This window comes from Terrapene carolina, unplaced genomic scaffold, assembly GCF_002925995.2.
Source record: "Terrapene carolina triunguis isolate 2854851 unplaced genomic scaffold, T_m_triunguis-2.0 Scaffold198, whole genome shotgun sequence".
Classification (NCBI taxonomy): Eukaryota; Metazoa; Chordata; order Testudines; family Emydidae; genus Terrapene; species Terrapene triunguis.
In genome coordinates this window covers 1,975,852-2,003,663 of record NW_020664549.1, presented here as the reverse complement: position 1 = coordinate 2,003,663, position 27,812 = coordinate 1,975,852, and the positions used below count along the sequence as shown (strand labels likewise).

General features: G+C 45.0%; 1 protein-coding gene across 1 annotated transcript in view; it reads left to right on the top strand.

Annotated features, from left to right (window-relative positions):
- LOC113407099 (neurofascin-like) overlaps positions 1-27,812 on the top strand; it is a 100,668-nt gene that overhangs the window by 56,395 nt on the left and 16,461 nt on the right. The window contains exons 22-27 of the mRNA XM_029912298.1: positions 2,262-2,384; positions 3,574-3,747; positions 11,461-11,475; positions 20,317-20,469; positions 24,411-24,527; positions 27,121-27,276. Coding sequence (XP_029768158.1) covers positions 2,262-2,384; positions 3,574-3,747; positions 11,461-11,475; positions 20,317-20,469; positions 24,411-24,527; positions 27,121-27,276 — 738 coding nt within the window. The remainder of the gene's footprint in view (positions 1-2,261; positions 2,385-3,573; positions 3,748-11,460; positions 11,476-20,316; positions 20,470-24,410; positions 24,528-27,120; positions 27,277-27,812) is intronic.

Genomic DNA, 27,812 nt, shown 5'->3' with positions numbered 1-27,812 from the left:
GTTCTGTGCTAAGGAGCAGTGAAGTCGCCATGCAGTTTGTCCAGTTTCAATAGGACATATCAAATACCAGTGAGACAAACACACCACCAACAAATGCATCGATACACCTATTCAGTTGCCCTGCTGAGCTGCTCTGTTGTTTTGAACGAAGGGTGACTGACAGGTTACCCATTGTGCCTCTGGGTGCACCATGTGCCACTCTGATCCCTGGGAAGTCACATGCACATCTCATAGGACGGAGCCACCCCCATCGACTGGCAGTACACCTTGAATCAGTCTTTGCATTTGGAAAGCAAGCCACATCACTATAACCACGTATTTCAAAACGCCAAATGGGACCTGCCAACCAGTCCCCTCTACACAAAGCTCTAGGATTTAAGGGCAAAATCTTGTCCCTAGTGCTGTACGCAAACAAGTTGTACATTCCAAGAGCCATCCAGGTTGTGTGGCTTGGCCCCAAGTGGGCAAGAATGCATGGGGGGTGTGGGAATGCAGGCTGCTGCATATATGCACATCCTAGCCAAAAGACACTCTTGGGGAACTGGGTGATCTTCCGAGTTCTCACAAAAGCTAGGCAGGAGCACTGGAACAAGGGGGCCCAGGTCCCCATCACTTTTAAAAGTGATAGCCCTCCCACTTTTTACCAGCTGTAAGGGCAAGCGAAGGCAGGGGAGGGGAGTGAGCGGAGGGCAGGGTCTTGGGGGGAAAAGGCAGCATGGGAGCGGGGCCTTGGGGGAAGGGGCAGCGCTAGGGCAGGGGCTCAGAGTGCCATGAGGGTGGGGCCTCGGGGGAAGGGGCAGTGCAGAGGGCAGGGTTTGGGTACCGGTGCCGCCGCCGCCACCACCCCCCCCCCCTTTAGGGAGCCTCTGCCATTCCTGACTCTAGGGAGTCTCCTGTTGCCACAGGAGATACGCTAAAGGTGGAAAAACCCTTCCTGTACCTCCAAGCATACCCATGCAGTGCAGGTGTTAGAAATCCCTGTACACTGAGGACTGTTTCCTCTGATTGCTAGGAGCAAAACGGATATCCTAACAAGGGGGTTGACAGGCTTGGAAGAAAATTAGGTAAAACTGCAAAATATCCCAGGGCAACCTGTTCAATAACCGCACCTCATATTGGCTCGTCCATGTGTAGCCTTCCTGCCAAAAGATGAATTAATGCCAGCCAGGTGCTTGGCCTGATGTGGTTTTATTGTGTTATCATGTTAGTAAACCAGGCCCTCTCTGCTCTGCAGTAGATTACAAGGTAGCAGTGGCAGGATATCTTACTGGACATTGTTATAAACAGAACAGCAGTTGCAGTTTTTCTTTGGTGGGGGAAAGACCTTGACCAGCCTCTCTGTATAACAGGAAACAGACTTCAGGGGTGCAAGCGCAGAGGGTTGGTGTAATGATACCCACAAAAGGTATCTTGGTAGATAAACTACACATACAAGTTATGAAATTGGGTCAAGAACACTAGTTCTTCGTCTCCAAAACACAAGCGTTTACCACGTGAGCCAAAGGAGATTGCCTGTTACAAACTGTGGTGGTAAGTCTACCCCCACAGAGCAAATATCTCCGACAGCTAGTGATGGGACACTACTTCGGGAGGTCTGTGAGTTACTACAGAGAATTCTTGGGCAGGTGCCTAGCTGGTGGGTCTTGTCCACATTCTCAGGGTCTAATTGATCACCACATTTAGGGTCGAGAAGCAATTTCCCCCCAGCTCAGATTTCCAGAGAGCCTGGGGTTTTTCACAGCATGGGGCCCGAGCCCCTTGCAGGTTTAAACTAGTGGAAATGGTGGAGTCACTGTAACTTAAGTCTTTATACCATGATTTGAGGACTTCAGTCACTTGGCGAGAAGTTATGGGTCTATTACAGGAAGAGGTGGGTAGGTGAGGTTCTGTTGTCTGCAATTTGCAGGAGGTCAGACTAGCTGACAGTCCCTTCTGACAGTAGGTATGATATGCACACTGCACTGGTCTGGTTCCCATGAGCAGAGAATTATCAAACTGCAGTACACGCATCTCAGTTAATGAATAGACATGATTCTGTTGCATCCAGTATTGGATTCACATGCAGAATTGTTCTGAGTTTTAATGTGCTTATGAAACCCCCAGTGCTGGTGCATGGTTTTTAATGCAGTTTTTGTTCCATCAGCATCTGAGCTTTGTGTGTGTGTATCTTTATTATGTCAGCCACCCTGCAACATGTACCATGTTGTAAGGTATGTTGTCTTTTCTTTCCTTCTCCATCCTGGCCCCATCCTCCTCCCAAGTACCCAGTGTCCCCAGGTATTTCAGAATCCGACAGCCTAACCTGGAAACCATCACTTTGGAATGGGGCCACCCTGAACATCCCAATGGAATTCTCACTGGATACAACCTTAGATACCAAGCCTGTACGTTCCACACCTGTTTGTTTTTCTCAACTGATCAGTGATTTTTAACTCATCAAGTGTTCTCTTGGGTGAGTAGGTTATTCAGCGCCAAACCCAGAAAGAGTTCCTCCTTCCAGGTGCTAAAAGGTATTTTCCAAAATATGACGGCACAAGAGTAGCCTTTAAAGAATTAGAGACTTCCATGACAAGGTAAAACATTTGCTATTTCTGAAGGCGACAAGTCCTGCTGCAGTGCTGAGTGCCTGCACCATTTCAGTGTAAGCCGGTAGGGGTTGCGGGTGCTCAGCATCTCCCAGGACTTGGCCATAGGGGGAGAAATAAGGTTTAGCCCCAGACTGCAATAATAAATTGCAAGCAAAGTCTAAATACAGTGAAATTGGTACAGCAGATTCTCTCTCTCTCTCACTCATACACACACACACCCACCCCTGGAAGATTACTGCAGAAAGAGTCAAGTATCAGAGGGGTAGCCGTGTTAGTCTGGATCTGTAAAAGCAGCAAAGAGTCCTGTGGCACCTTATAGACTAACAGACGTATTGGAGCATGAGCTTTCGTGGGTGAATACCCACTTCGTCGGATGCTCCAATACGTCTGTTAGTCTATAAGGTGCCACAGGACTCTTTGCTGCTTTTGCAGAAAGAGTGAAACTGCCCCCACAATATCCCCAAACAGTATGGAATTCAGCGCAATGCAGATGGCCAAATATCAGGGCTGTGCACAACACAAAAGTCTTACTGTGAGAGCTTAAGCAGGACACGTAACAGCCCTCTGCATGGGTGTGAATCTCATCTCTAGCCTGCAGGGTGCTGGAAAAATTTGTATAGTGGGGGGGTGGGGGTGGAGGGTTGAGAGCCATTGAACCGAACTGTAAACCCTGGATATAGTGGAAACTACTTCAAGCCAGAGGGTGCAGCAGCGCCCGCTGCACCCTAGTTCCAGCACCTATGCTAGCCAGTACAGTTCAGCTGCACCATTACTCAATGCACATCCCCCTAGGAGGCAGCTGGCAGCTGTTGCTCTCTCAGACAGGTTTTGTTGCATCTCCACAAATCTTTCTATTGAGCATAGTCAATAGAAAGAAGCATATTGGACCATCAGCTGATTTTCTAGGGTGGGAGGAGATGAAATGTGTAACATAGCATGTGTCTGAAACAAAGCTGAAGCCTACACAGCTTGCCTTTCTCCCCAGTTAATGGAACCAAAACGGGCAGAACGCTGGTAGAGACCTTCTCCCCCAACCAAACAAGGTTTACGCTCCAGAGGACAGACCCCATATCGCGCTATAGATTCTTCCTGCGTGCTAGGACACAGGTGGGAGATGGAGAATCCATTGTGGAAGAGTCGCCAGCCCCACTGAATGAAGGTAGGTGGAGGACAGCGTTGCTGTGACTTTGGGGGTGGGATACATGCTCCCAGAGGAGTTAACACACAAGGAGCATTATGCATGTCTTCCAAAACTACAGACTACGCTGAAAATCACATACAGAATGTGGTTTTACTAAGGGAATGGGTAACTTTCTCACCATGGCATAAGCAGAGCCAATAGTCCCTAAGCAAGAAAGTTCTACTCTGTGCCTCAGTTACCCATCTGTAAAATGGGGATAGCACTGTTAAGGATGTTGTGCAGATCAAATCCATTCATGATTGTGAAGTGCTCAGATACTACATTAATGAGGGCCATATGAGTACCTAGTTAGATAGGCAAATGTAGTGACTGCTTTTCCAAATTGAGGCACTTAGGGACTGCCATAGTGCATCAGAATAATGGTCCATCTAGCTCAGTATCTTATCTCCAACAATGGCCAGCATCTGATGCTTCAGAGGAAAGTGCAAGACCCCTCAGAGAGGACAATTATGAAACAATAACCTGCCCTTATGGGAAGTTTCTTCCTGACCCCAGGCAGTTAGTGGTTGTCTTATGCCCTGAAGCAGGAGGGTTTCTCTCTTTTACAACTACAGAGAGATGCTTGCTGTATTCACAGCAGTAAACTCTGTCTTCCTGATGGCACTCTGCCTGCCCCTTCACGTACTGTGTAGTATCACTTACATATATCCTCTATGGGGAAACAGCGTATGCAGAGTGAGAGACTCTCTAGTAGGCCTTTTCCACCTTAAAGAAGATTTAGGTCAGATATTAAGAAAACTTTTTAACTACAAAGATAATTAAGCACGGGAAAGGGTTACCTAGGGGAGTAGTGGAATCCCTGGCACTGGAAATTTTAAAGACCGGGTCAGACAAAATTCCCATCAGGGATGGTCTAGAACCAATTTTACTTGGTCCTGCCTCAGTGTGGGAGGCTGGATTAAATGACCTCTTGAGATCCCCTCCAGCCCTACATTTCTATGACCCTTTTACTGTAGCTCCACATGGAGTTCATCACAGAAATGTTCAGTGCAGATTCCAGAAATGGTATTTACATTGAAAAACCTCTTTGAACAATACTGCTGTGTCGATGTTATGCCTGGGAGACAATGGGCCAGAGTGATCCAGTGAGGACGTATGAGTGGGATACAAAAACGTAGCTGGGTGATCTAACCATTGGCAGGCTGCTAGGGAATCCCTGCAGTTTGACAAGCTGCTAGATCTAACGAGAAGCAGCACCTCCACTGGATTTCATTGCCCGACCTGGTATGCTGTCAGGGTATATTGGGAATGTTGGTCCCTAGCTACTAGCCCACAGACAGGAAGAAGAGGCTGTTGGGGCTTTGCACTCAATCTGGCAAAAGAAATGAAGGGAGTGAGGAAAAGATCCAAGTTAATTAATGGGTTTTGGTGATCGCTGTGTGTTTAGTCATTAACAGTGGGGTTTATACCAGGATATTTATAATTGACCTTCAAAAGCTACAACATACAAGTATTTTGGCATTTACCCGAGGAGGGTACAGCAAAGAGGAGAAAACTTTGACCCAGCCAGTGTCAGGAGATCTAGTTTATCAGTATAACTAGGAAGACAATCAAAGGGACACAGCGCTGTTGTCTAGTGGTTAGAATCAGAGCTGACAGGGTTTAAATTTGGGGTGGGAGAGTCCACTTAATCCATCCCCCAAAGGAACTGTGCCATTGATCCACAGAGGTGCTTCTACTGAGCTGAGCTCTCTCTTTTTCCTGGAAGAGAGTGTACACTTCAGATAGCCACCAGAGGGAACTATCGAACAGCATTTGTCCGGGTCTTGGAATTCCTCTGAAATAGCTTTGTATCTTCCTTGCAGTTACAAAGTGCATTTCTGAGACTATGCCAGTATGTAGAACATGGGGAACAGCCTCTCTTACTTTTAAGGTGCTCAAACTCTGAAGTAGAATAGCTCACTACTGTATAACTCTGGGTAGGGTTCTGTTGACAGAGAAACAAGGTGGGTTGGCACTCTTGGACTGAGCTATTGCCAGCCTAGAAAGTGTAGTCAACAACTGTGCCCAATAATTGGCATCCTGTGTTCTTTGCAAGGCCTACTGCATGCTACAGCTTGACCCAGTCTAGCAACAACCATCTTCAGATACAGATGTTAAGTATAGTTCTTCTTCGAGTGATTGCACATGTCCATTCTAATATAGGTGTGCGGACACCCCAAGCACGGTTGATGGAAATCTCTCTCTCAGTGGTGACTTGTTGGCTCTGGTGCTCCATAGTGTAGGTAGAAAGGGCCAGGCTAACCCTGCACCCCATCAGTTCTTTCTGAACGCGGTGATGATCACTGGAACTACTCTCCTTGCTGCAGCAAGCTTTTCTCAGTGGTCTTCATTTTTTCTCCATTTTTCTTCATACTGTACATAGAGTGTAAACAGTTATTAGTTTTGTTGGCGCTTCTCCGTAACTTAGTGCAGTTTTGGCCTGTCCCCAGTGCTGAGGCATGCCTTTGTCACCAGGCTTCAAGCCGAGGCATTTGCTGGGCCAGAGAGCTGCTGGTGCTCTCGGTACCACCATTGCCAGCTGTACAAGAGTTGGCAGCCTTGGTGCCGGTGGGCAGGAGGGAATGGGTAACCTCCAGCTGCTATCCGGTTCCGGGCTCCGCGGTACCACCTAGAGGGAAACCGTCCTTGCTGGTCCTGGCGCAAGCTTCCCCGCCCCAGCACCCATCTCCAGCAATGGTGGGAAGTGCACCTCCATGGATCCCGGAGGAAGGCTCGTCAGAGTCGGCGGTTGGCTGGTACTCTTCTCTGGCTTCCATTATCCCCTCTCTGGATCCTAGTACGTTGCCCTTGATTTAAGAGATGCCTATTTTCACGTTTCGATTTTCCAAGTCCACAGAAGGTTTCTCAGATTTGTCATCAGCCAGGCCCACTAACCAATTCATGGTTCATCCATTCGGCCTGTTGGCGGCCCCACAGGTGTTTGCAAAGTGCATGGCGGTAGTGGTGACCTTCCTGAGAAGACAGGAAGCACAAGTCTTCTCGTATCTGGATGACTGGCTAGTCAGGTCAGTCCAAGGTTCAGGTAAAGTCCAGTATCCACCTCATTTCAGTCAACTTTCCAGGCCCTGCGTCTGCTAATGAACAAGCAGAAATCTATCCTCACTCCAGTGCTGAAGATAGAGTTTATCATAGCGATGTTTGACTTCGCCCAGGCCATGGCCTCCCTCCCAGAATGCTGGTTTCAGGCAATCGCGTGACTAGTAGCGCACGTCAAGGTCCACCTCATTATGACAGCCCATTTCTGTCTCAGGCTTTTAGGTCACATGGCCTCATGCACGTACGTGGTGCAGCATGCCAGACTACACCTCAGGCGCATTCAGGCTTGGCTGGCCTCAGCGTACTTGCCGAATCACCACCATCTAGACTCGGTTCTCACATGTGTTCCCCAATCCTTGTTTCCCTCAATCAGTGGCTGGATCCTCTGATTGCACAGGCATTCCCTTCGCCCAGCCCCAACCTTCGTTATCCCTGATCTCGGATGCATCAGAGCTAGGCTGAGGAGCTCACGTGGGGCTACTTATGACCTCAGGCCAATGGTCCCTGGAAAAGCATCAGCGTCAGAGAGCTCAGAGCAGTCACCTCACATTGCAGGCAGGAGCATACTAGTGCTCATGGATAACACTGCAGCCATGCTCAATCTCGACAGACAGGGAAGAGCTCACCCTTCCCCCCGTGTCAGGAAGCAATTTGCTTATGGGAGTTTTGCATAGTCCACTCAATCCAGCTTGAGGCTCCTCGCCTTCCGGGAGCGCAGAACAAGCTGGCAGATCACCTCAGCAGATCTTTCTCCAATCACCATGAGTGGCTCCCTTGCCCAGACATCGTGAGGGATATTTTCCAGCAGTGTAGGACTCCCCCATAGACCTATTTGCGACCAGACTCAACAGAAAGCGTTACTAGTTTTGCTCCCTGCAAGGTCACAGCCCAGGGTTCACTTACGGATGCCTTCTTGCTCCTGTGGACAGGTCACCTGTTCTACACTTTCCCTCCTCTCCCGCTCATGCACAAGGTTCTGCTGAAAATCAAGCTGGACAGGATGTGGGTCATTCTCATAGCCTCAGCCTGGCCCCGTCAGCACTGATTCGCCACGCTGCTAGGCCTTTCCTTAGCAACTCCGATGCTGCTCCCTGTACTCCCCAACCTGATATTCCAGGACCACAGTTGACTGCTTCACCCGAACTTCAGCACCCTCCACCTGACAGCGTGGAAGCTACATGGCTAAATACCATAGAGCTGGCCTGCTCGGAACAGGTCTGCTAGGTCCTGTTAGGTAACAAGAAGCCCTCTCCCAGGGCTACATACCTCTCCAAATGGAAGCAGTTCTCCATTTGGCTTCCCAACACGGTCTCTTACCCATGCAGTCATCACTACAGGCCATGCTTGAGTACTTGTTACACCTGAAACAATAGGGGTTAGCGATTTCATCGATTAAGGTACACCTCACAACGATTTCAGCATTCCATCCCCCGCTGGATAACCGTTTTCTTACATGAGAGGTTCTCTTCATTTCCTCAAGGGCCTAGAAAGATTTTACCCACAAATACGAGAGCCAGTCCCTCCATGGGAACTAAGCCTGGTCCTATCAAAACTTCCAGACCCTCCGTTTGAACCGCTCGCAATGTGCCACCTGTCGTACCTTTCCCAAAAGGTGGCCTTTCTGGTGACTAATACTTCAGCCAAGAAGGGTCTCAGACATCCGCACTCTTACATCAGAACCCCCATACACAATCTTCTTTAAAGATAAGGTGCAGCTGCACCCTCACCACCTCAAGGTGGTTTTGCAGTTTCACAGTAATCAGTCAATCCTCTTGCCGGTTTTCTACCTGAAACCACACATGAACAGGGAGGAGCAACATCTCCACCCTCTGGACCTCAGAAGTGCCCAAGCATTCTACATAGAGACGACCAAACCATTCCGTAGATCCACCCAACTCTTCATAGTGGTAGCTGACAGGATGAAAGGCCTCCCCATCTCGACTCAGAGGATCTCATCCTGGATCACACTGTGCATTCGCACATGCTACGAGCAGGCAGATGTTCCACCACAAGCTATCCTGACTCCACAAGGGCACAAGCATAATCAGCGGTGTTCCTGGTCCATGTCCCTATGGAGGACATCTGCAGAGCAGTGACTTGGACATCAGTGCATACATTTTCTACTCATGACACCATCATTCAACAGGCCGGAGATGATGCCAGTTTCGCTCGAGCTATGTTGCAGTCAGGATGTCTGTGAACTGCGAGTCCACCACCTATACAACTGCTTGGGGGTCACCTACATTGGAATGGACATGTGCAATCACTCAAAGAAGAAAGAAGGGTTACTAACCCTTCCATAACTGTTGTTCTTCGAGACATGTTGCACATATCCATTCCAAGACCCACCCTCCTGCCCTTTTTTCAGAGTTGGCCAGAAAGAAGGAACTGAGGGGGCGCGAGATCAGCTGGGACCTTTATACCAGTGCCATGAGCGCACTGCATCAGAGGGCGCTAGAGCCAACCCGACGGGTACCACTGAGGGAAAAATTTCTGGTGACTATGCTTGGGGTGTTCACACACCTACATTGGAATAGACATATGCAACACGTTGCGAAGAACAACAGTTACGGAAAGGCTAGTAACAGTTTTTTCCACCAAAACCATGCTGCTTAACAACCCTTTATCAATATCCCTCGTCCTACAGGGATTTCATTTATTGTGGTGAGCTATCGTAACCCACGTTAGGTTAGGCCCCATGCTTATCTGGATAAAGCGCTTTCTGAATATAAACCCCCAACTGTATTACGTTTTTAGATCTTTGGAATGTTCAAATCACAGCACCAACAGTAGCTATTTCACCCTAGCAACTCCCCTGTGCTAAGCATCACACAACAGTGCCCATATATTTTCTGCCAATCTTAAATTGTTTTTATTGGTGCAAGGAGAGTTATAAAACAAATGCATTCTCCAGTCCACAAAACCCTAAGAGCCACTGCAGAGACAGGCTGGGGGAGGCACGGTGCCACTTTCCCATCACCCCAGCAATCAACAGACGACCCGCAGAAGGAAACAGCCACAACTCACAGATTCATAATAGGATAAAACGCCCATTGTGAGACATCGATCAAATGGAGTGAAAGGTCAGGAGCCCTTAGGGATGGAAGACAGACAAAGCTGGCTCTTTCCCTTCTATAGCATTTGCTAACAGACATACAATTCAATTAAACTTCCGATTTTATTTAATGGGTGTTTGCTTTTCTTTTTCCTCCTTAATTGTGGTGGGTGGGAAAAGTATCCTATTGAAAATACAGTAAAAATGAAAGGCTTTCTACGTGTCTTTAAGCAGACGGGCTCCAGAACTGTTACACAGTATTGTAATATTGGCAAAACTGACGTTCAGTGGCATGGGTCCCTGCCATACACTGTATTTTTCTGACGCAGCGGCTTCCATGAATGCCCTGCTTAGAGGACAGGTACTGGATATGGATAACATAAGTTTGTTTGTTCCACATACGCTTGTTATTCACTTTGCTGGGTCACTGATAGTTATACTTTCCTAACAGATCTGTGGTGTTTGCCCACAGCTATCCCACAGTGCTAGCTGAGATGCACTGCATTTCCTTTCCATTACTCAGAATGAGAAATAACTATCTCAGCTGTAAATACAGGCCGTGAATTGTCAGCCCAAAAAAGGCAAGTTTCCCTTTCCTTGGTAAAGGCAGACAATGGCACTCATTGAGAGTGGGCTTTGACAGCTCAACCAATCCATTATCCATTAGTGAAAGCAAAGAGTAAGGGTGAGATCTGCTCATCTCACTTACTTATGCAGTCTCACTGAAGCCGCATGAGTAAGGCGAGCAGGATTTGGCCCTAGAACATGAGAACTGGTATGTATCTAACACAAGGGTAGGTTGGGCAGGATTTTATTAATGAATGGTATGTAACCTCAGTATGCAGAACGTTGTTTAGCAGCTTTAAATGAGTTTGGTTTGATTTTTTACATACCTGCTATAGACCCCCTAAAAAGAACTTGGAACTCAATGGAAGAAGGTTCAGAAAACCAACCCTTGAAATCAACTGCTTTAGTTCGGTCTTCAGAGATGGATACTAGACTCAATCATAAATAAACGTATCGAGATGTTGCTTCCATTTCTGTCAGGCTGCATTCAACCACGAGGGTAAAATTAAACACAGTTCTGTTTGATTCATTGATTACAACAGCTTGGGTCAGTTTCACAGTATGTACGTAATATGCCCTGAAGTTGGGTTTTACAGCAAGCTGAACGTGGAGGGTCCAGTTTTGTCCTTCCTTGAATGAGATGTAAGCACATGCTTGAATGCTTTACTTAATCAAAGCCGCACACCAGGACAGAACCTGACCATTAGCATCCATTTGCTGGCGAGATGGGGTGTGTTTAACTGGGAATGACGATTCATCTCTGACTCAAAGGGAATCTTCCTTCTCTTTGTCCTATGCAAATAGCTATAGTTATTATGCACAGAAAGGTGATTGCTGGGGGGCAGCTAATGCATTTTTTTTCTCTCTTAAAACCTTTGGTGACTCTGTGTATGACTGATCACCAGTCTCACTAATGTGCTGTGGTTTTATATATTCCTTTGTTTTCTCTTCCCCTCTCTTCTCTGCTGTCCTTGTATTCCCCTCCCTATACCTGGCGCTGCACTCTGAAGCCACTCCAACCCCAGGTACCGTACCAACTGGAGGAGGAGGTAACAGGCATGGGGCAATGCACAGTCAAGGGCTGTCTCTAGGGTGTGCTGGCACTTAAGCATGCACTATGTTAACCCTTTCAGTGAGCAAACTAAGCTATCAGAGGATAAATTGGCTGTAAGAAACACTGGTGTGGAGAACAAAGCACCACAGGCAGAGAGAAGAAAATATTATAGTACTACAATTAAGGTTGCAAGCATCAATGTATCTCTGCACAGTACTCAACCCCTGTTAATGGTCTGCAAGATCTAACATCAGAAAACTAAATGAAACCCACTTAATCCTGCTTTTGCTGCAGAAGGGCCCAACACCGAGAAAAGAGTGTGCAGTCTTGTCGTTAGAGCACGGCAGTGGGACAACCAGGGTTGTAGTCCCAACTCTGCACCAACTGCTTCACCTTTCTGCATCTCCATCCTCCATTCTGTCCAATGGGGACAATATGTTGCATTCATACTGCCTGAGGGTGTTACGTGCAGCTTAATTAATGTTTATCCTTAGAATGCATGTGACAATGCTCAGTAGTATCATATATAAACACACCCCCAGGTATTGAGGGTGTAATTCACCTTTCTTTATGCAGCATTTTACACAAACAATGGCACTACACACTGAAAATTCCCGTACAACTCTTTGGCAGCTGTTACTCCCTTCTAGAAATACAGGGGTGCGTTACTTGCGGGTATGCTTGGCGCAGCCAAAGTTCTACATGCGAACACTGCAATGTACACGACACACTGTATTTCTCCAATGGCCAGCAGCTATATAGTTCTCTCTTTCCCAGGCTTCCACTGAAAGGGTTAATAATAATGTTTGTGCAGCAGCTATGCATGTTTGCATGTTAGGCTATTTGCTGGCTTTGCCCTCTACTGCATATTTCCGTAACAACACTGAGATACAGAGAAACCATGTTCTTTTGAAGGGGAGTCTCTGCCTGCTTTCTAGGAAACCTAAATCCCCAACTACCCAAAATGTGTCAACATAGCAAACGCCAAAGCATAACTTCTGAAACTTTTTTTTTTGGGGGGGGTACAAACGAGGGGTTTTCCCCTCTGTAAATGCAACAGCATCACTGGCGTGCAACTTTCAGAGAAATGGCTTTTTCAGCGCAGGGCATTTTCAGCAGAGTTTTGCAGAAGCTGTTGCAGCCAGGCTGATCAAGCCTGGGCGATTCAGCTGAGCAGCACATGGGATCATGTCTGCCAGCAAATGCATCTCAAATGCCCTGTGCCAATGAAGAGCTATTGATCTGAGATGACAGCACCCATTTTTGCATGCACTAAAGGGATCTATAAGAAGCCATGCTTTATCTTCGTGGACACAGCATTAAGGAGTGGATAGGGGCATTTGGTTTTCCTTGTAAGGAAATGGGATTTCAATGGGAGATTTGCCTGTGTGATGACTGCAAACACAGGGCCTGTTTTCAGTCACAAAATGGTGTATTTTAGGTTCTGCTTTTCTACTTCACAGATGTCCCCCTCCCCCCTCTATTTTGTTACAGCAGTGTTTGTTTAATCAATATTATTTTGCAAACTTCCCTCTCTTAGACTTACTTCCCTTTCTTTCTTTTACTGTATTGTCACTTCCTAAAACAAAGGGTACCAGATTGGTCTGCTTTGAAGAACTGAATATAAAATATATGTAACTTTTCCCATATAGTTTCACAGCACCAATGAAACAGGGAACATCTCATTTTAACCCTAGTTTAACAGAGTTCACAGGGATCTAAAATTCCTGTCTGGGCCAGGGCCAACGTTTCTAGCTTTGGTGGACCCTGCTGAATCTTTAAATCACATCTTTCTTCTTATTGCATCCAGCAGTTTCATCGTGATTTTAGCAGTTCATATTTCTCAAACTGCTGAAGTTAGATGGAATGCCTTGCCATTTGAATAGTGTGTTCCAAGCTCTCACTGACCAAAGGGACTGACAGAGTTTGGGTTGTATTCTACCAATATAAGCAATAAATGGCCACTAAGATTATGTTTGAACTGAAATGAGGAGAAATGTTAGTAATTGAAATGATGTGCTTGTTAAGCTCAGATTCCTTGTAGACTGCATTCCTGGCTTTTCAATGGCAAACAGTATTTGTTTCTTCCTGTAACAGTTTGTGATATACTGGTCTGTAATGGGACCACTTGTCCCTTAGTCTAATGTAACTAGTAGTGATACATAAGATTGACTAGAACAAATCCCTGCCTTTGTATCAGTTAAAAATTTCACTCCACCTTGCGCCAGTGTACGATTAGTAGTTCCATGCTAGCAAGGAGTAGATTGTTGGAGTCACCTGATTTAAATTGCATTTGACCTAGAAGGCTCATTATCTTCCTAACGAGTACAGGTTTCTAGTATAATTTTGTTTGACCTTCTTCTAAAGACTCATCTCTCTGCTCAGCGACCTGGATTTTGCAGGTCCCTTAGGTGCTCTGTTACAGTGAAATTTGTCTTTAACTACTACTAATCTCAAGCTGTTTTCACTCAAAAATGGTCCTTTTGGGGTGGGATTGGGGGAGGGGGATGACCAACACACCAGTTTTCATGTTTGTTGTGAGTGTGTATGGGAAATCAGACAAATTTGATGAAATCAAACCAAAACCCAAAAATTTCACTTTGTGAGGTTTACATTTCATTACCAAGCCAAATCTAGAGATGGGCAAAGCAAAAGGAAAGGATTTACGTTATAAAACCCAAAGGGGCTCATTTACCCAATGAAGGAAGGAAATATTTGATAGGTCACATAGAGCTGGATTCTGTAGCACTATTGTCAATAGCAAAGCTTCAGTCGTACAAGATTGGGACCATAAATAATTTTTGTTCCTCCATATAACACAGTCTGTACATTGTACAGATTCGAACTGGAAGCTTTTACCAGGCTTGGAAGGATTATATTTTAAATGGCTCAATGCTGATATTTGTTGGTTTCTCCTTTTTCTCCTCCATAAAAGGAGCGGGGTTGGGGAGAACTCCATCATTAACACTCGACATTGACAGAAATGTAGCACTTGTGGAGAACTGCTGACTTCTCTTTTTTTGCAGTCCATTCAATCTGGCAATCTAATATGCAAACCCATCACTTGATTGTCCTTCTGAATCTCCTAGTGTTATTACATTTGGAACAAATTAGTATAATTCTTTTTCTTTGTACAATTTCCTCCTGTTGCGGAAAAAAAATCACGAGGAAAGAAAAATCTCTTGGCAATACATTTGGCTATCCATCCAAATTCATAAAAAATTCATGAACTCCCTCTAAGCCTACTGATGCTATATACATGCTCAGGGATAAAGCAGTTATTACAGCCTAACAGCACATTAAAAGCTTCCCTAAATAATTAAAGAGCAATATGGGTGTGCATTGTTTTGTCATATTTCACCGCACATGCAGAACTGCACCCCCAGCTTTCAAATGACTTGAATTCACAGTGGAGTTGGAGGGAGCCATGAATCTCTAGCCTAGTGCTGGAGCACAAAAGGAGGCAAAGAGTGGGGGAGTCGTAAATAAAACCCACTCTCGTGTGGTGATGGTAGCACAGAACACTGCCCATCTGCCTAATGACAAACTTTCTCCTCACATGGGTTTGTCACGTGGGGTGCAGGCTCCTGTCAAGGATCCATCCCTGCTGATGATCTGAATAATCCTGGGAGCAAACAGTGGTGGGTTTATTAGCGTATGCAGGTTCCAACAAAGAGCATAAGTGGAGCCAGCGTGCCATGAAGAAACCATTATGTACCGGTCTCTCTCTCTCTCGTTTACTTTGGATTAATTAGCCTATTAACTCTAGCAGCCAGTGTGTCTGCTGCATTTTCCATCTATTTCACTTGAGCAACTGTGCCACACCCCTGGGACTCCATCCTCTAACCATATCTTTAGTATCCATAGAGGGAAGTGGCAGTGCACGGCTTTAGAGAGAAAGAGCCACAAAACTCAGGGTCTATTTGAATCAGAACCTAGTTTGTCCTCAGATGAGTTGACGGTGAGGTGACTTTGCAGGGCTGGTTTACAGCTTATTAATCCCATGTTTTAGGGAGAGTGAGTTGTCTAATGGTTTAGAGCAAGGGGAATGGAAATGGGGGACTAGAGGGACTCCTGTGTTTTATTCCTGATTTGCTGCGTGAACTTGGGCGAATCAGCACTAGATTTTCATACGTTGGCTTCCAGATTTGGTGGGTGCAATTTTGCCCTGCCATTTAAGTAGCTTACACAGCAAACTTTTCAAAAGTGGCCTCTGATTTCAGAGCACCTGCAGTTCCCATTAACCTGAGCAGTCGATGCTCAGCACTTTGAAAGCCAGACCTAAAATGTCTCCCATTGGGCATTGAACATCAGAGGCTCCACTTGAAATTGTTGGCCTTAGTAGCTAAAATCCTTGACTGAGCCTGCAAATTGGGACCATACATAGGTGGCTAAATAAGGTAAGCTGCCAAGTTTCATAATTTTGTGCTGGCTAAAATGTATAGTAGAGTTTTCAAAAGCACCTGTGTGACTTAAGAACACGGGTCCTATTGGAAGGTTCTTGAAAGTTAATGGGACTTGTGCTCCTACATCAATTAGGTGCTTCTAAAAATCCCACCCCTGGACTCTTAATTTCCCTGTGGCTCCGTTTACGTATCTGCCAACTGGGTACAATGATATATTCTCAATCAGGACAGGATTAGTTAAAGTGTTAAAGCGTTTTGATATCCCCAAGAGCCTGACACTTGTAAAGGTTTAATACTTGAGTGTAGCTTTTAATGCCCCCTTGCCACTCATTTCAGACTCACTCCCTGTCTGCCCATCACCTGACAGTGTCTTTAATGTTCCTGATATTCAGAGAAGCTCTGATTCTCTGTCAAAGTCACCCTTTATCCTTCTTCAGTCTGGAGTCAGCCCTCATTAAGGGCTAGAATTCAAAGGACAGAAAATGTCCCCTTTCCCCCTCCCTCCCAAATTACCAGCTGAGCTATTCTTTAAGATTCATTTCATATTAAAAACCAAATGAGGTGTTCGCTTTGTATCGTCGGTCCTATCACGGGCGGATTAAGGCTAAATCCCCCAAACATGGGGATGTGCTCTCCTTCCCAGCTCCTCCAGCTGGATTCTCGCCTTCCTCTCGCTTTTGATCTTAGTGGTGCAGCATGGGGTTGCTGCCTGATAGCCTGCTTCTTTCTCACAGCTCCATCTGGGGCCCCTTTGAGCTATGGGGTTTCAGGATCAAAGCATCCTGCATTTACCTGTCCCTAGTCTGCCACAGGCTTGACATGATGATTCATTTTTGTAAGCACTGCAAACACCCCCCGAATCTCTCTCACTGACTTTTATGGCAGTTGCATACTGCATTATCCTGATGCAAGGTGATGGCGCTACCCTGGGGTATTGTTTCCAATGGAGCTATCACGGATTTGGGGCAAATACTTCATGTCATCACTGTCGGCCGAAGCTGAGAGGCACAGCTCAGACTGTTACTAACTAGACCATCACCCTGGCATGTGAAGGACACCTCCAGCAGCAGGAGCACTCTAATAACTGCACTCCACCTGTTTGTTTTTTAAATACATGAGGATCATAGCCTAATGTGAGGATTAGTAAATAAACACACACCAGCCAGCGTAATACAGTGTTAGCTATTCGTACAAGGTCAGTAACCCAAGCACCAAGAAAGGGGCATTGAGGGGACCAGACCCTAAATCCCTGGAAGTGCATTGGATGCAAAATAGACCTTTAAGAATTTAGCAGGAGGCACACTTTAGTGGTATGAAAGCAGGACCGGGAGGCAGGAACTTCCGAGTTCTAATGCCAGCTTTGCCACTGACTCCTCTGTCCTTCAGCAAATTACTTCTTTCTGCCTTGATTTCCCCCTGAGTAAAATGGGATAAGGGTGCCTCACAGGGAAGTTGTGAGCATTCATTAGCTAATATTGGTTCCTACTCTGGATGTTTTCATTGGGTGTGTTCAAAACTCTGTATTCAGAAGGTTGTCCTTTTAGGGACAATTGAGTTAATATTGCCAGTAGCCACACTGTTCTCTTGAGCTTCAGAAAAATGCAAGGAATCTGCAGGGATAGTGCTGTTAATTTTTCTTAGCCCAATTCAGGCTTTTGTACCTTATAGCCACAGGGCATAAGAAACACCCCTGATCTTATAATTGGCTAAGAGGAAGAACTGCAGGATAGCAGTCCTCTCCTCTCAAAGAGGCACTTGTATTGTGGTGGCCTAATCAAATAAGAAAGGTCTTTGTTATTCTGTGTCTCATACACACCAAGCAAGTTCTGTGGTTCTTTGACTTGACCTCTGTTTCTGACACACTGTATTTTCTCTGGATTGTCTCACATGTTGTTTGGCATCTTGCTTCTTCATCAACATCAATCAAACCTTTGACAAGGGGGTGGCAGGAGGCTTTTGATGGCTGTGCTTGTGCATGACGCTGGCTGTCGTTCTGTTTGTATCTGAGCGCTAAAGGTCTGTTGCTGACACGATATTGTGAAAAGGGAAGCCATGCTGTCTTGCTTGCATACTGTAAACAGTTTCATTTTCTGTTTGAGTGGGTTACTGGGATTTTCAATGTCTGTTTGGTATTTATTCAGCGACGTGCTGTAAGGGGAAATTGGCAGGGAGATGCACTGAGAGATTTAACGGTTCTATTCCATCTCTGAGCTCTAAGAGTCTAATTTTTGGACCACCGGAAATGTTCTGGTTTTACAAATATTTTGTGGGTGGGACTCTTTGGGTCTAGCTGCTTTGAAACCAACTGATACACAATATGTACACACAACCCTTCTATGGGTCTCTGGGAAGCCCACTGAGGCACATGCTGATTCTTAAGCAATGAGGGACCCTGGAATGCAGCAGAGTCATGTGCAAAGAAGCATCTCTTTCAAGAACCAAAATAAGGCCCTAGTCCTGCAGTCGGGCCCTCAGGGAGCCCCTCTGAAATCAGTTGGGGTCTACTTGGGTACAAGACCTGCCAAACTGCAGACCCAGGTAAAGTGAAAACGAGGAAGTGGCAAAGATCTGGTTTTGTTCTGGGCTGTCTTTTTAGACTCCTTCCCTAAAGTTGGTTTTATTTGGATAAAGGTCATATTTAAAATAGGTCCTCTACTAATTGTCACTCATAACCAGGAGAGGCATTGCATGTCACCAAATCACAAGAATAAGCAAAGCAGAATTTTATAAAAACCTAGGATACTTCAGTACAGGGATCGCAAAGCAAATTTTTGATGAATTATTCTGACAATTGCTGTTTAATTTTAGACCAAATCCAAATTTAGCCAAAGGCAATAACCCTTTGAGGGTTAGGTTATCCAGTGCTGGTGCAAATATTTCACATGGCCTGACCTTCATTCATAGCTAGAAGCATTTGGACAAGCGTCTCCAAATAGCAAAATAACCCTCATATCTACCTTTGTAATAGATTTTAAGGCCAGAAGGGACCATTGTGATTAACTTGTCTGATCTCTTGCGCAACACAAGCCATAGGATTTCACCCAGTGAGTCCTATTAACAAGGACCATCTACTGTCATCTACCTAGCTAAAGGCACTGGCTCCTATTCTCCCATTCAAATCTTTTGAGGATTAGGGTCCTGATTTATCCAAAGTGTGTAGACAAATCCAAAAAGTGAAAGGATTTCTTAAATACCGTAACTCAGCCTGTGGCGTCAAGCACAGAAAAAAACACCACTCTCCACCTACTGGACCATCAGTCGATAGGGTTCAGTATTCTTTAGATTTGCATCACAACCATTGAGGGACTAGGAGAGAAAGAGGTGTATCCTTCCTTGCTGGGTGTGTGCATTATATATGTCTAGATCCCCTTTTCTCTCCTGAAATACAGCATAAGGGGGATCTGGATGGAGTGAGGGGAAAATGGGTTTATAGAAAACCTAGACTATGCAAGCCTCATCTTAAATAAATAAATAGAAAAGGCAGGTGAGGGGAGGCAAAGCTGAAGCCATCCCCCACCAGATTAAAACAGAAAGCTGCATCCCCGTCCTACAAATGCCTCTTCACCCCCAACAGGCTCCAGCATCTTTAAGACGAGCTAGAATGGAAACAGTTAAAGTGTCTGCTGGCAGAATGCTTTCAGCTCAGAAATGCTGTTGGTCTAGTTCAGGGGTGGGCTACGCTAATTGAATTTTGCTTTGCCTAGTCTGTGACAAACTGGATTATTATATTTTGTTAAGAGTTAAATCTTATTTAAAGGGGACTTGACTGCTCTGAGCAAAGTTCTCTTCTCAGTTACATTGGGTGTAAAGTGGGGAGCAGAAACTGGCCCTTCTGTTCATCTTCCAAGAGGACATAAGTAGGTCACCTTTTATTTTCCTGTCGTTCCAATGATGCCAGTTCTTGCTGTTTAAATCGAAAAGGGGTAGAGGTGGTGGTAGGGATTTAAGGCAGAGCAGCCGAAAAGAGAGGCAAGTTGTTAAGCATGGGAAAGGGAATAAAACCAACAGCCAGCCCAGAACAACACTGGGGGCTATTTGTTTGGGCCCTGAGCTCACCCACTTCCTGCTGCGTTTCACGTGTTTGTTCTCACTCACCTACGGAATTTTTTGCTTGTCCCTTTATCCAAGAGATTCCAGGCACCCCCACACACCCGCCTCTGCTGGCGCTGAAGTGCATGACTGTCGCTAAAAATGTGCACTTGGAAAGACAATGAAAACTAAGCTTCATTCTCTCATTTCAGATGGTTCGGTTTGTTCCCCCTCTCCCACCAACTCCTGTTTTTCTCTCTGTGTCGTGCCGCGCCACTCTGCTTTCTCTCTCGTGCGTGCATTTAGCCTTTGGGGATGGCAAGAGTTAAGGATATAACCTCTTCTAAAACTGCAGTTTTTACATTTCCCTCTCCCAGCTGCAACCTCGTTGCCTACAACTACAGTCAGTCTAACCAGCACTACAACCATCGCCACAACCACCACCACAGCTGCCACAACCACTACAACCGTCGCCAGCACTACAACCACTACGGAGAGTGCTCCGACAGCCACCACTAAGCAGGACTTTGGTACTACACTTTCCTATTTCCTCTAACCCACCTAACTGTAGCTGGGCCTTTCACCTATTTCATGTCCATACTCAGGTTTAAACGACAAGCCAAGGATGGAATTTAACCCAACAAGTGGGGGACTTCTTAGTGCTTTGGGGATGGCTTAGCAAGAAATTGGAGGAAATGGGACATAGGTGTCAAAGCACAGGACTAGTTTACAGGCGTTTGGGTTCTAATCCAACTCACTGTGCCTCAGTTTCTCCATCTTTACAATGGGGATAATATCACGCTCCCAGGAGTGGTGTGATTTTAATTAACAAATGCAAAACATTTGAAATAATTAGGTGGAAGACAATACAGAAGGTCACAAAGTATTATTAAATATTCTATTACCATCTCAGAAAAGGGATTCTATTATTATTATTATAATAATAATAAAGAATTCCACTTCAAGTCAAGCACAGCAACTGAGGTAGCAGACCCGTTATTGTGCATGGGATTCTTTTGGTTTATGCTTACCGCTCTCTTTGTAGTACAATCTAGATATATAGCCCATGGGAAATTTGGGGAAGTATTTAAAATTGCAAGATGCAGACAAATTCCATCTTTGGACCAGGATCAATTTATCATGTGTCTCTGCTGGAAGGACTACATCCTGCATTTACATGGGGATGGACTCTCTAATGTAACAGGGATTCTAAATATCCTTAATCTATTGACAGGGAAAATGGAGAGAGGTCTCTGTTGCTTTTTAAAAGAGAAGTTACAGTAATTGCATCTCTGGTAAATAGACTGGTACTTACGGATAAATCACTACATTATCATTTGTATTCACTAATCCAAAAAGTGCACTAAGCTTGTGGCAGAAGCTAATACAATCAAAATAGTTCATAGTTAAGACTCAGCTCCTGTAGACAACTGTACAGGTAAGAATCACATGTGTATGTTGTTCCTCTTCATAGAGGAAAAACATCACACTGATTAGTAATGAAAATAAAGAGGATTCTTTATTGGGGCTGCTAGATGCAGACAGAACCTATGCTTCTCTCTAGCTCCTAGAGTAGCTAAATGCCTTGTCTACATGATAAAGTTACACCAGTTTAACTCAAGATGTTAAACCAATGCAAACCCCTGTCTATTCACCCACATATCCGTTGAGCTGAAATTGATTAGGAACAGGTTTAAGCTAAACTGCAATAAGCTACTCAAACTGAAGTAAGAACATCCATAAGGGGTTTGGACTAGTTTAACCAGATCAATTTATACACCAATTTAAGTTGAAGAGATGCAACTTTCTCATGCAGACCAGGCCAGAGAGACTCGGCTGCCTAGTGTTGCTACGCAGGATTTCCACAACTAAGCAGCATAAAAGGATCTGCTACCAGAAAGGTCTCAGACAAATTACTACATGAGAAATGTTCTCAGTAATTGAAAATAGGCAGTATCACAGAAGCAGTATGTACTACCACAATACAGAAAAGGCGACACTGAAAAAGACTCATACCAACACAACAAGCTAAAGAAATCAGCAGTGTTCATCTCAAACCATGCACCAAAACATAAGCTGAGAGGTCATGTATTAATGCAGTTAGCCCAACTAATTTTATTATCAGTGTCATGACAAAATAATGCAACGTTTTTTTAAGAGGAGGGAAACAAATTCTGGGCCATCATCTCATGCTTTGAAAGTATGTGGTTTGTGTTAGGTATCCACAAAATGACCAAATCAGCATTTTTGCAAGTTTTTGTTTTGTTTTGTTTTAAGTGAATCGATTTTCAGCTGAAATGAATTTTGAATTATGAAATTCAAAACTGGAGAACATTTTAAGCTGTATGCTCAGAATGCAAACCATTTTAAAGTGAAAAATGGTGAAAATGGGCCATTATCGCCAACTCAGCGTGAAATGCAGAAACGTCACATTTTAAAAAAAAAAATGTAAAGCCTTTTACAACATTCTGCTTCTGGGAAGTCATTCAATAAGACAAATGGGGCCCAGTATGCTCCACCGTCAGTACAAGAACACACCCACACAATGATCCTTGAAGCATTAACAATCCTCTCCTATGCTGCCCCAATAACCTCACTGGTTACTGATGCTCTGGTTGAGTTTATCTCACTATGTAGCAATCAATAGAAACTGCTGTGTTCTGAAACAGGAACATGTTGAAAAACTGTTCTCTCAGTTGACTCCATCCTCTTATTCCTTGGCCAAAGCCCAAATTTTACTTGCTATGCTCCCAAAATTGTCAGTCCCAACCGTTCAAAAATCTTGCGTGAGACTCCTCTCCCCCCCCCCACCTCAAATCATGAGGATTTTTTTTAAATAATAAATTTGGGGATCTTTTTCGTTTGCCTTTTTGGTTTTGGAACCTTTAGGCTGCACTCGGTGCACATTTTCAAGCTTTTCTTGGCAACAAGAAGGGTAAGAAACTCACTTGCAATCACCTGACTACAGCAGCTGGGCTTTTTAAAAAAAAAAAAAAATCAATAAATGATAAAATGATGGGAGTTAGCAACACTATACAGCATTGTAACAGCTATGACAGCATATCACTTGAACCCCAATGTCGCAAAAACACTTATGTACATGAGTAGTCTCATTGACTTCCATGGGTCTACACACCCACACACATAAAGCTAACAACATGTAGGAGTCTTCACAGACTTGGGGCCTTGATTGTGATTTCTTGGGGTAGGGTTCCTGCAGCAGTTTCTAGTTACTCCATTTGTCATGGCTGCACATTGTGCATCCAATGGGATTGCAAGGCCCTGAAGAATCAGATAAAGAGATGCCCTTTTGCAATCCATTTATATTATGGAAAAATCTTCCATTTTTTAAGAATGAGTTTTTTTCTGCCGAGTACAGGAACGGAGTCAGAAATCACTAGCATTTACTTTGCTATACCAAAGTCTGTGCAACTGTGTCATGTAAACATCACAATGTAATTTTTGCTAAGGGCTAGTCTCAGGGCCGGCTCCAGCATTTCTGCCACCCCAAGCAGAAAGGGAGGGAGTGAGGGACCTGCCGCCCCCGAATTGCCGCAGGTGCCGCCCCTCTCCCTTGGCCGCCCCAAGCACCTGCTTGTTAAGCTGGTGCCCGGAGCCGGCCCTGGCTAGTCTACACTGGCAACGCTAAAGCACTGCCACGGGAAATGCTTTAACGTGGCTTGTGTGGTTGCAGCAGAGCGCTGGGAGAGAGCTCTAAAAAAATCACCTCCACGAGGGGTGTAGCTCCCAGCGCTGGGAGGTGCACTGTCTACACTGGTGCTTTATAGTGCTGAAACTTGCTGCGCTCGGGGGGTGGGGGGGAGAATGTGTTTTTTCACTTCCCTGACAAGCCCTAAGTCACTTTGCAGGTGCAAGCTACAGTAACTGGCTCTACTTTAACATAAAGAGGTATTTACTCACTCTCCAAAGTAATATTGACATTGCTCAACTTGAAAGTCACTTGTGGTTTTGCTAGGAACAGCTTGATTGCATTATCCAACATGTAGTTTGTAGACTATTAACATGGAAATGTTCTTTCCCAGTCCCTCCTCTAGATTGTGGTAGTGAGCGCGTGCTTCTCTCACCTTGGGTTAGGCACTCTTTTAGCTAGACCATAGTAGTTATGATACAGCCATTAGTCTATCAATAGTGTAAGGCAGAGCCTCTCTGAATTTAAGAACTGAGTTACCTAAATACACAAGCTGTGATGCACTCTTGATTTTAAACTCACCCATAAGGCTGAAGGTTCAGAGTTAAGAACCTGCCAGGTTCTGAATTTGCCAATGAATAAAACATGCCTTAAGCATTGTAGCATACTTAGCTAGGAGGGCATATCCACCAACTAATGCAAGGGGCTTTAACTTTTGTAATTCTTAATAACTTTGAAATAGTTTGTCAAACCCAGATGTGAGGTTAAGATCCATGTGTGTATAATCCAAAGTACTAACTCCTGTTCTAACCTGTCCACCAGCCACGAATGGATCATCCATATGGAACGTAAAAGCTTTCACTAACAGTAACTGGGCAAACATCACCTGGAGCCACAATTTTTCTGCTGGAACTGACTTTGTGGTTGAGTATATCACCAGTAAGCATCAGACCGCGTGGAGATACTGCAGGGCTGTTATGCCATTAGAGATCCTGTCAGGTCTCAGGTTTTCAAAGTGCCCCTTTAAGCAATATTAACTGCAGTGTATTGAAACCTACTGTCCAGCCTGTTCATGGGGGGAAATATGCAAAGGATTCTCTTTGCCACTAAGAATGCATTGGAATCGTGTGTTTTGCCATTCTTCTAAATGCAATTACCTTCTCCTTTCATTTCTTGCAATGGAGGGTTCAGGTCCATGCATTCTGAATTAACAGGGCTGCTCATTTGGGAGTCCAAAGGAAGCTGTAAAGGCTGCAGCTTGTCATGAGATTAAGGGCTATAGAGAAAGACCAACCAAATTGGGAACAAATGCTTAAGGAGAGGAAAATGAATACTTTTAATAGATAATCTATGGCGCAACAGTCAAAAAAAAATGTACCTGCTTTTGGATGAAAAGGGTAGAATCATCTGTGATCAGTAACTCCTGTGTAATAAATTTCGTTGTCTCTTAAAATTACAGGGCTCTATCTGGCCTGGAAATTCAAAGCTGGCACCTGTCGTGGTTTTGGGTTGTTGTTTTTTAAATATTGCTTTTGTGGTGTCAATAGGCAGATAGTAATGAACACTGTTTGCATCTATTTCCCAAACATTTCATAATGTCTGGTATGAATTTAAACAGTCTGTGATTCTTGACAGTGATCCAACTTTGTTTACAACATTGTTCTAGAGATGAACTCACATGCTACTTAGAATCCCTTCGATTGCCGGACAGTACCTGTTCCCTCTGTAAGGCTTCCACACCTTTAATTAGTAGGCAAAGCAATATTTGCAATTCTCAGCACTGATTTAAGGAAATTACTTTATCTTCTTCCCTTCTGCATCATTCTCCAGAATTTGAAATACTCATCAGGCTCTCAACTCCCTGATGCTTGCTCTTAACATAGTAGAATGCAAAGCATTTCTCTGAGCTTCGGATGCTGGTCTCTTCCATCCCTAGTACTCCCTTTCACTGCAGAGAAATCTTAAACACATACAGCTTGTGCCTAACATGAGGCCAGATGAAGAAGTCCCTCCTCAGGACAGGCTCCAATGGGAGTTGTGCCTGAGTAAGGATTTCAGGATCTGGGATATTCACAACATCAGACGATGCCTCCCAAATCGCCTTTCAGGAAAACTCCCCAGGAGACCTCTTATTGTTGATCCCCAAAAGGGTCTAAAGATGCTCCTATATCTTGGAAAACTGCACCTATTCAGTTGCCATTTGCAAACCGCAGTGGAGCTGAACTCCTCATACAAACTGTAGTGCTGGTTTCCATTTAATTCTTTCAGATTCCCTCGCCACTGGAGCAACCATACCCCTTCTGTCTTTGGTCAGAAGGTACTCAAAGAGCTTTCCCGCCTCTTTTTACTAGTGCCAGGCATCTAACACAAAGACTGAAAATTGTCACCTCCCACCGTCTTGGCTACAGCATATACCACAAGCACCCCTAGAGGGAAGGGCTGTCTGAGTTTGGGCTGTCAGACTTTCACCAATCTGTTCATTCTGTGCTAACACAGTCTCACCTACCCGTTTAAATCGCCTGCACCCCGATATGTTTCAAGCCAAGGGTACAGTGTGGTATTTGCCATGCAGCCAACAGGCTTTTCCATAACTCCTGCCTCAATTTAAACTGGACACGAGTGCTGAGCCTCCATGTAGCATCCCCTTTCCCCTGCTAGACCACCACAGCGATAGGCATTTACTCATTTGTGATACAGGTTGTCCCAATTTTCTATAATCCCCAAGCAAAAAAATACCCTTTTCTCTGCTGAGTGCTGCAGATTTTATTTAAAGGTATAAAATATGCCCCACACATGGTCCCAGGTTCAATCCTCGTGTATGGCCGGAATTGGGTTTATTACACATGCAGTAGGGACTATCAGCAGCACAAGACCCTGCCCATTTGAGCTGAAGGAGCAGCTTCCCAACCTGCAAGAGGATCTATGTGGGCCCACCACTAGCAGGGCCACAATCACGCACATCGAGCCAGTCTTTCAAAATGCTTACAATCCTCAGCGATTCATTAACCAACAAACATGAACAGATGTAGATTTCCATCCTGCAAATAAAACTGGTGTGAAGATCCTGCTATCAACCCCTTCTTCTCAAAGGCTTCAGAGATGGCCTCTAACCCCGTGCCCTGTAAGTGGGCAGACTGGCTTTATCAGATCAACGGGGGTAGACAAATTCCAGACCCCTCCTCTGTGAATACACTGCTCTGATTCCCCCAGACACCCAAACCTAAAGACTGGTTAGCAAAAGAGCTCCACCGGGTTCTAACAATAGAGAGAGGTCTCCTGGGTGTTTACGAAGGCATTTTCAATGCAACAAACGGAGGTGCTATTAAAGCACTGTCATTTACCTGTATCACTGCATTTTCTATATTCCCAAATGGGCAGTAATCACAGACACTGAGGACATTAAGATGTTATGGCCCCGGTCCATCAAATTATATTATTTCTGCTCCACAGAGAGGTGTAGCATAATGCAGTCGACACTAATATGTCTGAGCTTCCTGCCGCCTGGTTTTGATGTGAGGTTTCTGTTTCTCAGGTAACAATACAGTGAGATCTATCCCTGTTAAAGCTCAGACCCCTTCCTCTGTGCAGCTGGCTGACCTGACCCCCGGGATGACGTACCAGTTGTGGGTTTTTCCCAAATGGTCTAGCCCCAGCGAAAACTCTTACATAACCTTTACGACAAGCTCAGGTGAGACGGGTTCCAGCTCCACTGTGTGATGCCTTTCCAAGACATTTCATTCCATCCTGAGCTTTACCACTTGTGTGCTGGATCTTCTTGCTGGGGAGGCTTGGCCATGACCATGCATGGAGCAAATTTCATTCACTCCACTGACATTGTGCCCTCTCTGCCCTTATTATAGCCCTGGCTCAAGAAGCAATAAAATTTCCACGGTCAGATAACGTTGTCTCAACTGCAAGTTATGAAAACCAAAAACCCTGGTGCGGCCAATAATGTAACAAGCTCCATTTGAAACAAGGAATCCTACAATAAGGGTAGAGATCATGCACTTGTCACGCAGCTATGCTTAAAACATTAAGACAGACTCCTGCAAAGGATCCTGCTTGTTACTGCAGGCTCTGTGTTTGCATTTTCACTTGTGTGCTGCTTCTTGTGGTGGTGGTTCTGGCACAGCAAAGCGTCTGTCTCTTTATACCTGGGTTATTGCAGTAATGGGTGTTCATACATTCATGACAAGATATGGATGAGGAATAATGCCAGGGGAA